Source organism: Microtus pennsylvanicus, chromosome 11 (assembly GCF_037038515.1).
Source record: "Microtus pennsylvanicus isolate mMicPen1 chromosome 11, mMicPen1.hap1, whole genome shotgun sequence".
Lineage (NCBI taxonomy): Eukaryota > Metazoa > Chordata > Mammalia > Rodentia > Cricetidae > Microtus > Microtus pennsylvanicus.
Window position 1 is genome coordinate 68,197,437 of NC_134589.1, and position 14,393 is coordinate 68,211,829.

Sequence of the window (14,393 nt, forward strand, 5' to 3'; positions counted from 1 at the left end):
CATATGCCATAACGTGCTTTTGACAAGACTGTCTGAGGGCCAGAAAAATGGCTTCAGCAGTGGGGAAGAGAGTTCGGGTCTGAACTGAGGACACGACTGTCCAAGGGCCAGTAGAGTGGCCTCATTCGGGAAGGCAGTTCAGGCCGGCCTGAGCTTGTTTACTCCATGCTGACATTTCTAGGCCTAAATGCTCCTGGTTACTTTAACCCAACCACGGTGGCTGTGTCTGGTGCCTTTTATTCAGGAAAAGCACGTCCTTCCTGGTCCACTCATGCTTGTCCCTGAGGTCTGTTTATTATTTCCTGATTCCCTGGGCATCTAGAAGAAAGCCTGGGGTCCCCTCCTATCTAATTTGGTCTTCCACCCAAGAATGATGAGTGGGGTGCAGCCCTTGGCAGATATAGAGGGTGCTTTGGGGAGTGCCCATTGTCCTGCCTTACTGTAAGGTAAGCAAGAGAGGGAGCCGCCATGCTGCCCCCAGAGGTGCCCAGCTCACACAGAAGGCTCTGCCTTCTCGGCAAGAGCTGAGACAGGTGGTTGGGCCATCCTGACTTTGCCTTCTTGGTTAGTTCATGGGACCTCTCAGGGTTTCCCTGCGTGTGGCAGGTGGATACAGGAATTCCGTCCTGGCCCCTTCCCTGCTGGCCTTGCCTGGCCCTGCTGGCCCCTTCCTGCTTGGTCCTCTTCCTGACCTTGCCTGGCCCTGCTTCGTTGGGGCATCAGGATAGGCAGCCATTTGGCTGCTACACGCTACACTTACCTGCTGTGAATGCTAGCTGGTATCTGCTTTCTCCACCTCCAGGTCAAAGCTTGAGGGCTTGAGGAGGTCTGAGAAGAGCCTGATCTGGGGGTTCAGGCCTTGCCTTCCCTGTCCCCTACCCTCATCCTTTGAACTGAGTGTTGCTAAGACTTAGGTACCTCTGGCCTGTGTCCAAGTGGCCTCATTACTAACCAGGCCGCAGCCCCATTTGCCTGATTTATGGTTAATATTCTCCTAGTTTATACCTTTTCTCAGCAATTTAATAATGATCCATAAAGCTGTCTCCTTGGACTGAGATTTGGGAGGTCCAGGGCTCTAGGGACCATTTGGTTTTTTACAGATTTTGGAGATTCCCTGGAGGACTGGCCTCTCTTGTCTGGCCAGCAGCCACACATGCTATTCCAGGTCTCGGCCCTGTCAGGATCTGGGTCCTAGAGTAGCCTCCCTCCACCTGTAGTCTGCAAATTCCTTTGTGAGCTCAACTCCAATAGCTTGGGTATCATGGTAGTGGTTGCACAGTGTTCTCACCGCCTTAGAAAAATGTGTGTGAAAAAAAAAACAGAAAAAGAAACCAGAAAAAAAAAAAGAAAAATGTGTGTGTGTGTGCGCACGCACGCGTGCACGCATACACGTGAATTCAGCTGCCCAGCGAGTTCGGATGAGTGTCAGATCCCTTGGGGTTGGAGTTACAGGCAGTGCCATCCACCCCACGTGGGTGCTAGGAACCTAAGTAGGGTCCTTTGGAGGATTCTCAACCACTGAGCCATCTTTCTTTTCCTGTTATTTTTCCTCTCTTTTTCTCCTGTTATTTATTATTTATTTTTTGATCACATGGCATTAGAGTGGGATTGGTTGAGGTAAAGTGAAATACAATAAGATAGAGTGTTACCCTTTCAGGAGACTGGAGTTGGGCTCCCTGCATCCAGGTGGGGCAGCTTACAAATCTGTAACCCTTCGCCTGTGACTCCACTCAGGAATCTGATGCCCTCTGCTTGACTCTGTAGACAGCACACTCATGTACATGAGCTCACAGGCAGACACATACATCATACATAATTTAAAAAAAAACTTAGTGAAAGGGTGTGGAGATGAGAAAGAAAGGTCATGGAATTCATGGCTCAGCCACAGTGGAGGGGGACTTGGTGGCTTTCTTTAGGGAGGAGGGATGTCCCGCTCTGTTTATGCAGTATGACCCTGGTCATTTCCCCTCGTTATTTCAGTGGGCTGTGGCTCTTCTGGGAACGATGCTTGGTGTTTTTGCTTATAGGGAAAATGGTTCGTGTTTAGAATCATTTCTTGGGCAGGCTAAAGATACCTTCTCCCCTTTGCCTTATTCATTGTTATGAATTGCAATCAAAGACAGCTTAATGGCAAAATTGCTATAAAATGGCCTAGAAAACATTTCTGTGGGTATTAGTTTTGTTTTAGTAAATTACGAAGTGGAGATTTAACTTGCCACCTTCAGGATTATTTCTGCCTCTCAGTGGGGTAATATAATCAGCAAGATCTACTCCAACCTTCAGTTTTTAGAGAACACGGATAAATCACCTCCCAATATGCTCCTGAGTAAACTGAATTACCAGTGACATCTGATATTCCCCATACAGAGCCACGGAATGCCACTCCGTAGTGTGTAGGTGAGAGCCTGCAGTAGGTACTAGAGACTCATGGGATATCTGCAGCAAAAGGGATTTAGGCCTGGAGATGGAGCTTGTTCTGATGGAGATGTGCTGGAGGAGGGTCCCTGGTGGTCAGAGAGGTGTGTGGGTTCCCAGTGCCATGGCTGTGCCAAGGACGGGACCTGTGGTTGCTGGCTGCTTTAGACACGTGGGATTCAGAGGATGGGAGAAGGCTGGATTAAGAACGGGAGGCCCGATGTGACACGTACTATTAGGGTGTCATACACTCTGACTTGGTTATTTCATAAACATTTTCTGTGTCCCTACTGTGTGCCTGTTGGCCACTATTGAGAAGGCAGTTGCGGCGTCGCCCTTGAAGGAGCTTCGAGTATAGAAAGTGCTGGAACTTGATACCAGCAAGCACGATTTGTTCCTAGAACAGAAGGTTGCTTCTTGTCTGAGGTACCTAAGCCTCGATGGCTGTCAGGATTTGCTAAGCAGGGAGGGGAAGGAAGAGAAGACAAGTGCAGGCAGAAGGAACCTAGCAGGCAGAGGTGCAGAGGCGGGGAAACCTGGAGCTCGTTAGGGCAGTGTGAGCCGGGGGTCTCTAGGATTGTAGTTTCTGGGATGGCTGGGGATGCTGGAACCAGGTAGTCAGGGGTCTTGAACAGTTACTATGTGTAGACTACTTCTCATGTGGGCCTAGCTTGGGAGTGTGGGATGGTTCTGGGTTCTTATAGAACACCAGTCTGACCCTGGTCTTCCATGCCCAGTTGTCTGTTTTAGAGGGGCTGCCCAGGAGAAAAGGTGAGGGGAAGGACAACAGAGAACAGGGGGTGCTCTAGGGTCGACTCTACCCGTCACTTTCATTGATGAAGTGATGGCGAGGCTCTGGGTAAATCAGCGCCCTTGAGCCTGTTTCCTCATTTTAGGTGGCCGGTCTCAAGACAGAACTGGGCAGACTCAGCCTTCCCTATCTGTAACTCTGTTTCTCAACCTTAGCAGAAGAGAGTGGTTTCACCCAAGCAGCGATAAGGCTGATTATGAAGTAGGCTGTTTGCATGTTGTTCTGAACACATCTCTGAGAGAAGCCAGGGGACCCTTCTTCACACGTGCTGAGGCCAATAGCACCCCCTAGGGATGGCTTCAGGAATTACCTTTAGATGGGACCTGATTCCAGGGTCCATTGTGAGAACCATAGAGTGTTCTCACAATCTGATGGCCAGGTGGCTTTGCTGAGTTTGGGGCTAGACCTTCCCTCCTCATGACAGATGGGGAGTGGGGAAGGTTGTGAGTTTGATATTCTCTGCCTATGTCCTTTTATTGGCCCTGTTTTTCCTCTGACTAGCTTCCATATGTATGTGCATAAATACATACATTATATATATGCATACACATATATACATACACACATATATACACACACATACATATATATATACACACACACATACATATATAGTTAACCCCCTCTTTTTTTTTTAAAGATAGAGTCTCACTTTGTATGGCAGGGTATGTAGTCCAGGCTGGTCTCGAACTCACAGAGATCCACGTGCCTCTGCCCTCCGAGTGCTGGGATTAAAGGTGTGCGCCACCACCGCCAGGATCCTCTTTTTTTTTTTTTTAAAGATAGAGTCTCATTTGTATGGCAGGGTATGTAGTCCAGGCTGGTCTTGAACTCTCAGTCAACTATTTCTCCTGGGTATTAGAATTGCAGGCATTCACCACCATGCCCAGCTTTGCTAAGTACATATTGAAATAATATTTTATATTATCATTTTGGATTAAGTTAAATACATTGTGATTAATTTTACTTTTCCCTATTCACTTTTACAAACGCAGATACTAGAAAATTTAAATTCATGTGTTACATATTCTGCTTCTTTGGACAGTGCTGCTGTAGGGGCTCAAGGGAGGTAGTACCCCCTCCTCCCTGGTCCAAACGTTTGAATGACAGCTGTTCTAAATGCTAGCACAAAGCTCCGGGAAGCCCTGCATGAGTTCATATTCTCCCTGTGACTTCTGAGCATGCTAGGACACCGTCCCTGGCCAGGAAGTGGAGCTGTGACATAGTCAATTGTCAACTTGACACACCTGGGCAGAGGGAACCTCAATGAGGACTGGCCTGTGTGCATGTTTGTGGGACATTTTCTTGATGGATGATTGATAGAGAATGGCCAAGCCCACTATGGAAAGAACCATGCCTTGGCACGTGGACTTGGGCTGCTTAAGAAAGGTAGCCGAAGGGCTGGAGAGATGACTCAGCAGTTAAGAGTCTTCTCGAAGACCTGGGTTCAATTCCCAGCACCTACATGGCAGCTCATGGCTGTCCATAACTCCAGTTCCAGGGCCCCAAAAGACACGCATGCAGGCAGAACACCAACTCACGTAAAATAAAAATAAGTCACTTTAAAAATGGTAACTGAATAGGAGCCTGGGAGCAAGCCAGTAAGCAGCATTTCTCAGTGGTCTCTGGTTCAGTTCATGCCTTCAGGATTCTGTTTGAGTTCCTGCCTTGGCTTCCCTTGACGACGGACCGGACCCTGTAAGAGGAAATAAACTCTTTCCTTTCCAAGGTGCTTTTGGTCATAGCGTCTGTCACAGCAATAGAAAGCAAACTAGGAAAAGCTGCTTCAAGGATGTCCAGAAGGTGTGGTTTGCAGATCCCGAGAACACAGCAGGTTGCCAGAGGAGACTACTGCAGAGGCTTCATCTCCCAAGGGCCCTTTCCACCTAGTGGAGAGGTCTTTGTGGGTGGAGGGAAGCTGCCATTCGTTTCTGTAGCCATGGAACCCTGGCTGGATCCTGCCCACAGTCAGGCAGTGGATGGGTAGGTGGATGGATGCTCCTTGAGGACATCCATGAATAGCAGAGACCAAGGTCAGTGAAATGGGGCAAACAGTGCATGAAGTTCAGAGTGGTGGACAGACTGATGTACGATACACGGGTGGATGGAAGAGCGGGTAAAGATGGAAACCAGGACAGCTGGATAGATGGGCAGCTGGGCAGCTAAGGTGGGTGGCTGGAAGATGAGAAGGGAGGACTGAAGGAAGCCTGTCTCAACGTGTGCACTGGCAAAATTGGCCCTGGGAAGGCCGCCAAGGGCCTTGCCCGTCAGGTCAGCACACAGCATACTGTGCTTCCCTAACTTTGGGCTTTGCTCAGACACGTCTGCAGCTTCCCAGGTCTGTCACTGGATTCTCCGGAGTTCTCAATGCCCTGACTATGCTAATCAAGGCCCTTTTTCTTTCTTTCTTTTTTTTCCAGGTTCATAATTTATTGTACAAATTGAGTATCACATGATGAGTTGACATCAGCTTCTTCAGGCATGGAACTTAACAGATGAGGTCAGACATCGAAAGACCCAGTTATGATGCTTTCACAGCTGGAGTTTTTTTAGGCCTTAACTTGAAGTATAGGACCAACAAAGCAATGCCTCCATATGTGGCCAGAACACAATTCATTCTACCTGTGAGAGTATAAGAGTTGAAATATTTTTTAATACCAGTGAACTGGAACTGGGCATCACTTTCAGGACCAGCCATGACTTCAATCTTCGCCCAAATCACAAATTCCGCAGCTGATGTCCTTCAACAAACCCCTCAAGCCCCTTTTTCTAATTACAACTGCGGACTCCCTGGTGAGCCATCTCTGCAACTCTGGGGGAGCAGGCTGGCAGGCTGGGACATGATGAGTAAGGGAATGTGGATGATATGTTTGTTAGATGGTGTGTGTGTGTGTGAGTGTGTGTGTGTGTGAATTCTTTATGATGTCAATCATGTTTTGACAAGCATCATCTGACCTTGGAAAGAATCAAGCCTTCAAGAGTGTGACTGAGAGCGGAAAGGATGAAGAAAACCACATGAAGAATTCTGAGCTAATGACACAGAGATAGAAAGACATTTGGGGCGGGAGGCTGGAGAGATGGCTCAGTAGTTAAGAACACTGACTGCTCCTCTAAAGGACCCAGGTTCAATTCCCAGCACCCACATGGCAGCTCACAACTGTCTGAAATTCCAGTTCCAGGGCATCTGGCATCCTCAAACAGACATACATGCAGGAAAAACACCAATGCACATACAATAAAAATGAAAAAAAAACTATTAAAATAAAGAAGTTTGGGAAGTGGGGACAGGAGGATCAGGAGTTCTGAGTTTGAGTGCAGCTTGGACTGCGCGAGAACCCCGTCAGAGAAAGTCTATTCCTGATCTACATCAGAGTGTAATAACTGCCCTCAGGAGCAGGTGCTAGGACAGGGAGCTTGAGTCTCTCTGAGGGTGTGTGAAGAAGAATAAAGCCTCTCCTCAGCTGCTTCCTCAGGCAGGGGCAGCTGGGTCTGCTCCTTGCCAGGCTTTCGATTTTCTGCACCATTGAAAGGGCTTTAATCATGGGGACAAGCAGCCAACAAGTCACTACTTGTTGTAGTAACGGACTACTCTCCAGCAGGCTCTCTGCACCCTCACAGCTCCTCCTAGGCTGCGGGTGGGGTGGGGCGGGATGGGGGTGCTGCCTGAAGGTGCAGTCACATTGAATTATACTTTTCTTTTGTATCGGGGTCATGCACCACGGTGCAAGTGAAGGCCAGAGGGCAACTTTGAGGAGCTGATTCTCTTCCCATTCTGTGGCTCCTGGGTTCAATCTTAGGTTCTTAGCCTTTACTGTTGAGCTGTCTTGACAGGCACACTTTCTTTTTTAAAAATCACTTAAAGTTTTATCATCTTTGTTGATATTTTCTAGAGATTTTTTTTTTCTGGGTCAGGGTTTCTCTGTGTAGCCCTGGCTGTCCTGGAACTCGCTCTGTAGCCTAGGTTAGCCTCAAACTCAGAGATCTGTCTGTCTCTGCCTCCAGAGTGCTGGGATTAAAGGTGTGCACCACTGCTGCCCAGCTGATATTTTGACTATTTTAAACCTGTTTTCTTTCTTTTTTTCCCCCTAAAGAATACGTGGAGACCAGGTCTCAGGTAGCTCAGCCTGGCCTTCAACTATATGTGTGGCTGAGAACACTCTAACTCCTGATCCTTCTCCCTCCATCCACCAAATGCTGTGACCACAGGTGTGCACCTCCGTGCCTGCCTGACCAAATGCACTTTGTGATCTTTTTTTTTTTTTTCGAGACAGGGTTTCTCTGTAGCTTTGGTGCCTATCCCGGAACTATCTCTTGTAGACCAGGCTGGCCTCGAACTCCCAGAGATACGCCTGCCTCTGCCTCCCGAGTGCTGGGATTAAAGGTGTGCGCCACCACCGCCCGGCTTGCACTTTGTGATCTTTATGTGTGATGTAGCATCAAACTCCTGGTCTTCCTGCCTCAGTCTCCCAGTGTACTGGGGTTACAGATGTGTGCCACCACATCTGGCTTGCCTTTATTATGTTTGAATTCATTTATTTAGTTTTCTTTTGTTTTTCTGAGGATACTTGAATGTTTCCAATGCATGTATGTCACTTTTAGCCAGGGGGTGGATGTTTGACTTCCAGTTTAACTATCACATTATGCTTGTGTTTTGTTTTCATGAATTGTTCCAATGATAAATACAAAGGGAAAAATCTTTTTCTTCTTTTTTTCTTTTAATGACAGTTACTGGGATATAGAATCAGCAGGTGTTGAGGCAAATACTAGTTATTTTGAACAAGAAAATCTTTCGGCAGTTTCTCCCAGAGAAGGTTTAACTTCTGGCCCAGGAGATTGCTGAACTGTGCCTGTGCTGAATGGGGGTGACTGGGACTCAGATCATGCCCTGTGGACTGTATGGGGAGGTGCCCCGATGGTGTGCATCCTTCCCTGGGGTTGCCCCATACAGGCAAGCTTCCCATTAGATGGGAACTTTAAATAAACTTTTTTTTTGTTTTTTTCTGGTGTGAACTAGTCCCATGGTTTTGGGATCTTTCCATGTACCTGGCTTTGAGGCAGACTTCCAGGGCCTAGAAGGACTTCTCACTGAGAAAGCAGTGAGGTACCTTCCCCACCCCATCCTAACCCTGAGATATATCTGACCGAAGCGGAAGTCTTTAGACACAAGGAGGCAAGACCTTGTCTTGCTCCTCTGCTGAAGTGGAGATCCCCTTCCTCTACTTGTTAATGACTTCCTGGACAGCTTCACAGGCTCTGAGGGACACAGAGACACTGCCTTTCCATCCAGCAAGTCAACGAAAGTAAGGCCCAGGAAACAGGATTCAGGCAGGGCTGTGGCTTATTATATACACAGAGAAGAAGAGAATTGAGAAGGTCACTGAAGAGAAGCTAACGAACTAAGGCAGACAAGGTCATGTCTACTCAGTAAGCCCATCTCTATCACCTCTAAAATTTAGGACTGGGTCTCAGTCCTGATATTAGCTGATATTCACTCAGGAGGGTGGGTGAGAGAGGTAGCCTGCCTCTACAGACACAGTGGAGGTCATGAAGGTTTCTGTGGGCACCTCATGGGTGCCATCTGCTCCCAGATATTCTGGAATAGCTGAAGGAACAGTTCCAAGTTTCTGGGCTAGAGAGTAAATCTTGGGGACTAGGTGTGGTGATATACACCTTTAATCATAACACTTGGGAGGCAGAGGCAGACTGAATCTGAGGCCTGCCTGGTCTACACAGCAAGTTCAAAGTCGGCTAGGGCTACGTAGAAAGACCATCAGAAAAGAAAAAGCAAGCTCTGGGGAAAAAGTCTAAAGGTGATAGCCTTCAGACCTTCAGATACTGTCGTTAAGTTTGTATCACTCTTAGCCTCATTGACTTCTGGCAGAAGGTCAAAAGCTATACAAATAATTTTAATGTGCATGATTATGTCCCTATCACAAAATAGCATGGAACCATTCCATAATTATTCAAAAAATGATCATTGTGAGAACAGCTATTAATTAGCAAATAGCTCTAGAAAAAAATTTCAATAGATTTGGGAGGCACCGTTAATAACCCGTTACTCCATGTCTGGGGGTCAAATCACCATGTCTTGTCAGGGCATAGATTTATGGCTCTGTTTCTAAACATTTGAAAATAATTAAGAATGTGCTATGCATCTGGCTGGGTAGATCTGAGGCACACACAGAAAACCCATTTCTCTATATTACAGTGAGGATGGATCATTTCTGGATAAAACAGAGATCAAAGCTTTGTCGACATCCATTTGGTCACGTTATAGCTTCCCTGTGATTTCAGATAAATAGTGTTCAGCTTTTCCTTTCCTTCCTTCCATAGTCTTCTTCAAGTTGAGAGTAAACTCACAAATCAACAGGAAATCCTAATTGTGACTGGGGGAACTGGAGAGTCCAGCCATGTTCACTCTTGGCTGGAATAAGCTATCTTCACATGACTGCCTTTCCCAGAGAGACTCCGAGTGGGAAGCATCTCTGTTCTTTCTTCTAAGGAAGACTTGTTTTTTTCTTTTTAGGGGAGTTGTTCTTGGATCCTTCTTAGCCCCAGAGCCTTCTTGACTCCCAGGAAGCTGGTCTGCTAGACCAGGCAGATGGTTGGAGAGTGTCTTAGTGTTCTATTGCTGTGAAGAGACACCACTATCATGACAACTCTTATAAAAGAAAACATTTAATTGGGGGCTTGCTTACAGTTTTAAAGGGTTAGTCCATTGTCATCATGGGGGAAACATGGTGTCACACAGGCAGACAGAGATGGTGCTGGAGAGGTAGCTGAAAGTTCTACATCCAGATCAGCAGACAGCAGGAACAGAGCCACTGGATCTGGCTTAGGCTTTTGAAACCTCAAAGTCCAACCACAGTGACACACTTCCTTCAACAAGGCCACACCTCCTAATCCTTCTCAAGTAGTGCCACTCCCCAATGACTAAGCATTCAATATGTGAGCCTATGGGAGCCATTCCTATTCAGACTACCACAGAGAGCAACCACCCCTCCCAGACATCCTTGGGATCTTTGATGGGGAGGCAGAAGGGAGGGAAGGCTCATGCACTGTGTGTTCCAGTATCTTGACTCACATGATTACAGAGGTCATTGCCATACCTACTCCGAAGGGGGTATGGTCCTCCTTGATGACCAGTTCAGGGATGTATCAAGCTTAAAAAAGAAACTCAAGACTGGAGAGAATCTTTAAGCTTCACATACTATCTATGCTTACTTCCTGAATGGGGCTTCCCATTGTATTATCTTTCTGTTGCTGTGATAAAATATGACCAAAAGCAACTTATAAAAGAGAGGGTTTATTTTTTTTAAAGACTTATTTATTAATTATGTATACAGGGTTCTTCCTGCATGTATTCCTTCAGGCCATAAGAGGGCACCAGATCTCATTACAGATGGTTGTGAGCCACCATGTGGTTGCTGGGAATTGAATTCAGGACCTCTGGAAGAGCAGTCAGTGCTCTTAACCTCTGAGCCATCTCTCCAGCCTGAGAGGGTTTATTTTGGTTATAAGATTCTGGAGAGTAGGGTTCATAATGGCAGGAAGACATGGCAGCAGGAACAGGAAGCTCACCAGTTACATTTTCATCCACACACAGGAAGCAGGAAGCAGAGAGAGGGAGAGGGAGAGAGAGAGAGAGAGAGAGAGAGAGAGAGAGAGAGAGAGAGAGAGGCTATAAACCCTCAAGGCCCACCCCAGTGACATACTTCCTCCCAGTGTGGCTGAACCTATAAAGGTCCCATAACATCCCCAAATGATGTCATCAACTGGGGACCAAGTGTTCAAAAGCACTGGGGGAAGGGTTCTCATTCAAACCACCATTCTTTTCCATGTCATGAAGGCAGGCTTGAAAATCTCTCAGGAGTTCAGGGTGCTTGCCAGCTGTCACATTTAGGGTAAGTAATGTGTGGTGTGTTCTGATTGTTTAAATCAAGAAATGCATCTAAAGGAGAAGAGAGTAGTTTGCCCCCTCCCCTGCCAATCACAGTTCCCACAGGGAGTCACCATGTGCAGTTGGATATATCACTCTGAATCCCCTCATAACCAAGCAATTTATTTTTAGTGTAAGTGGGATTATACATGCTTCTCTGTAATGTGTTTTTTACCCTACTATAAATAATAGATGTCTTTTTAGATATGTCTACATACCTAGCCTATTCTATTTATTGATTTATTACCTTTATTTCTTTTTTTCTTTGAGACAATTTTTTTTAATTTAAATTTTTGTTTTTTTTTTCTCACTATGTAGCTTGAGCTGTTCTGGAATGCAGTATATAGAACAGGTTGGCCTTGAACCTACAGAGATTCACCTGCCTCTGCCTTTCAAGTGCTAGGACTAGAGGTGTGAGCCACCATGTCCACCTTTATTTATTGGTCTAACATCTGTTTCGATACCTACCATTTATCTATTTCTCTTTGTTTGTTTAGTGGATTTTAGCTTCAAGACATAATCTGCAGAACAGACATTTCCACTTCTCAGTGCTTCTGCTGCCCCGCCCGTCCCTCTAGGTCGCTGTCAGCTCTCTACCAGGATCCCTGCTGTTGTCCTGGCCTTGCCCTGTAGCTTGTTCTACACCCAGTGGGGTTATTGGGCCCTTCAAAATGCAAGCCAAGTAATGTTCCTCTCTGCTCAAGACCCTCTGATGGCTTTCCTCCCACCAACATAAAAACCACAGCCCTTGTCTATCTTCAGCACCACCCCATGCCCCTCCTTGCCATCTGGTTCTATGTCTCCCCTACCCCATCTACTCATTTCCTATGTTGGCCTTCTTACTGTTCTTTGAACCTGTCCAGCGCACTGCTGCCTCAGGCCTTTGAACTTGCTGTCTGTATACAGCCTGGAATATTTGTTCTAGAAGGGCTTGAAGCTCTTCTCTTACTTCCTTTTTGAGTTCTGATCACCTGCCTGGGAAGACATTCTCTCCCCACCTAGTTTCTTAGGATGATTTTAAAAAGCCACATACATATATATCTTAGGTTGAAATCAGTGTTGATATTTACTGATGAATCAATTAAAATATTCAAATTAAGGGGCCAGAGAGATGACTCAGCAGTTAAGTGCACAGGCTCTTCTTCTTCTTCTTCTTCTTCTTTTTTTTTTTTTGTTTTGTTTTTTCGAGACAGGGTTTCTCTGTGGTTTTGTAGCCTGTCCTGGAACTAGCTCTTGTAGACCAGACTGGTCTCAAACTCACAGAGATCCGCCTGCCTCTGCCTCCCGAGTGCTGTGATTAAAGGCGTGCACCACCACCGCCCGGCCTGCACAGGCTCTTCTTACAGAGCAGCTGGATTAGATTCTATATGCGGGCTCACAACTGTTTGTAACTCCAGTTCCAGGGGAACCAGCATCTTCTTCTGGCTTTGTGGACACTGCACATGCATGCATTGCAAGGCATATATGCACACAAAACACTCCCACACACACAATTGTTGGGAGAGGCTGCTCAGACTCAAAATAAGCACACAGAAACTGTATTAATTAAGTCACGGCTTGCCCTATTAGCTTATGCATATTTCTAGCTAGATCATACATCTTAAATTAATCCACTTCTATTATTTTATATTTTACCATAAGACTTATGGCCTATGGGCAAGGTTCTGGCTGACAGCTAGCATCTTTCTCCTCTGGTGACTATGTGGCATTCCCCTGACTCCACCTACTCTCTCTACCTTTGTTTGGATTTCTGGCCTGGCTTTATTCTGTTAAGACATTGGCCAAAAGCAGCTTCTTTATCATTAACCAATAAATATACATATACAGAAGGACTTCCCACATCATCTCTCCTTTTATGTCTAAATAAAAAGGAATGTTTTAACTTTGACATAATAAAATTACATATAACAAAACAGGTATTAAGAAAGAATTACAGTTACTATATTATCTAGTTTATCATAACTAAAGAAAACTATAATTATAACTATCTATTTTTCAACTCCATCAAAGACTCCAGAATGTATAATATTACCTAAGTTAACAGGAACTGTATTGTAAGCAACTTCCAAAACCCTAGAAATGACAGAGACACCTCACTGCCTGGACAGTCGCCCAAAATTCTTCTGTAACATTGCAGGCACCATCTTCAGCCTACTGGCCAATAGTATCTGGCAAACTTTTCCATGAAGGAGGAAATGTCAAAGAGAGTTCCATCTATATTGGCAGTTTGTCAGGCACTTTCTTCTGTGTCCTGCAGAATGTCTGGCAGACTCTTTCATGAAACAGGAACCCCAAAAGTCTGTCTTACCTTTAGTTTGGCAGTCATTTTTCTGTGGGCCCTGCATGTCCAGTTCATACAGCATAACATCAAGCAGTCCAGGCAAGAGCAGTTTCTTGCCCAAATGGCTAGCAAACTCTATAAGACGCCTCTTTGATGCCCATCATCCTCTCAAAGTAGATCGGTACTGCCAGGAGCAGATCTGTCTCATTGTCATGAAAAGTCCTAAGTTCTTTTTTTTTAAAAATATTTATTTATTATGTATATAATATTCTGTCTGTGCATATGCCTGCAGGCCAGAAGAGGGCACCAGACCCCATTACAGATGGTTGTGAGCCACCATGTGGTTGCTGGGAATTGAACTCAGGACCTTTGGAAGAGCAGGCAATGCTCTTAACCTCTGAGCCATCTCTCCAGCCCAAGTCCTAAGTTCTTAAAACATTTTAAATGCCATATTCTGTTTGTCTTTGAAAGGTTTGAAGAATACCTATCCATTTGAAATATATCTCTGTACATCTAGAAAACCTAACTAATATGATTACAAGTTTGACTATTATAGATGACTATCTATTAACCTGTATTTCTTAATTATACATTACATTTTTAAATGAGCTGCACAAACACAATACCTTAATCAAGAGCAGAAATAAACATATGATAAAATTGACCTCAAATTTGTATCAATAGACCAAGATCCATACCAATGCAAAGTGTTCATATCTATAGCACATCCCTTTATAAATGTAAACAAACATTTATAAACAATATTTGGGAATTTGGGCATAGTTCTTTCCAAACTGCTTCCTGCTTTTTGTTGGGTGAAGTAGTTTTCTGAGGATGTTCACTGTGACTCTTGGTCCATCAAACTACATTAGTCTGGAAGGAATCCACAGGTTCTCATCCTCTCTGGAAACCAAAGAAGAACCTCTTTTCCAAAGCAACATATCCTT

General features: G+C 45.4%; 1 protein-coding gene across 1 annotated transcript; it reads right to left on the reverse strand.

Moving 5' to 3' along the window:
* Positions 1 to 5,620: 5,620 nt before the first annotated feature.
* LOC142859430 (ATP synthase F(0) complex subunit k, mitochondrial) lies at positions 5,621 to 5,977 on the reverse strand. Its single transcript, XM_075989602.1, has one exon. The coding sequence runs from the start codon at positions 5,922 to 5,924 to the stop codon at positions 5,748 to 5,750; it is 177 nt and encodes a 58-aa protein (XP_075845717.1). The 5' UTR covers positions 5,925 to 5,977; the 3' UTR covers positions 5,621 to 5,747.
* Between the last annotated feature and the right edge of the window lie 8,416 nt (positions 5,978 to 14,393).

What these genes read in the sequence shown, in the direction of transcription:
- LOC142859430 (XM_075989602.1), bottom strand. Translation starts at nt 5,924, where the DNA reads ATGGCTGGTCCTGAAAGTGATGCCCAGTTCCAGTTCACTGGTATTAAA.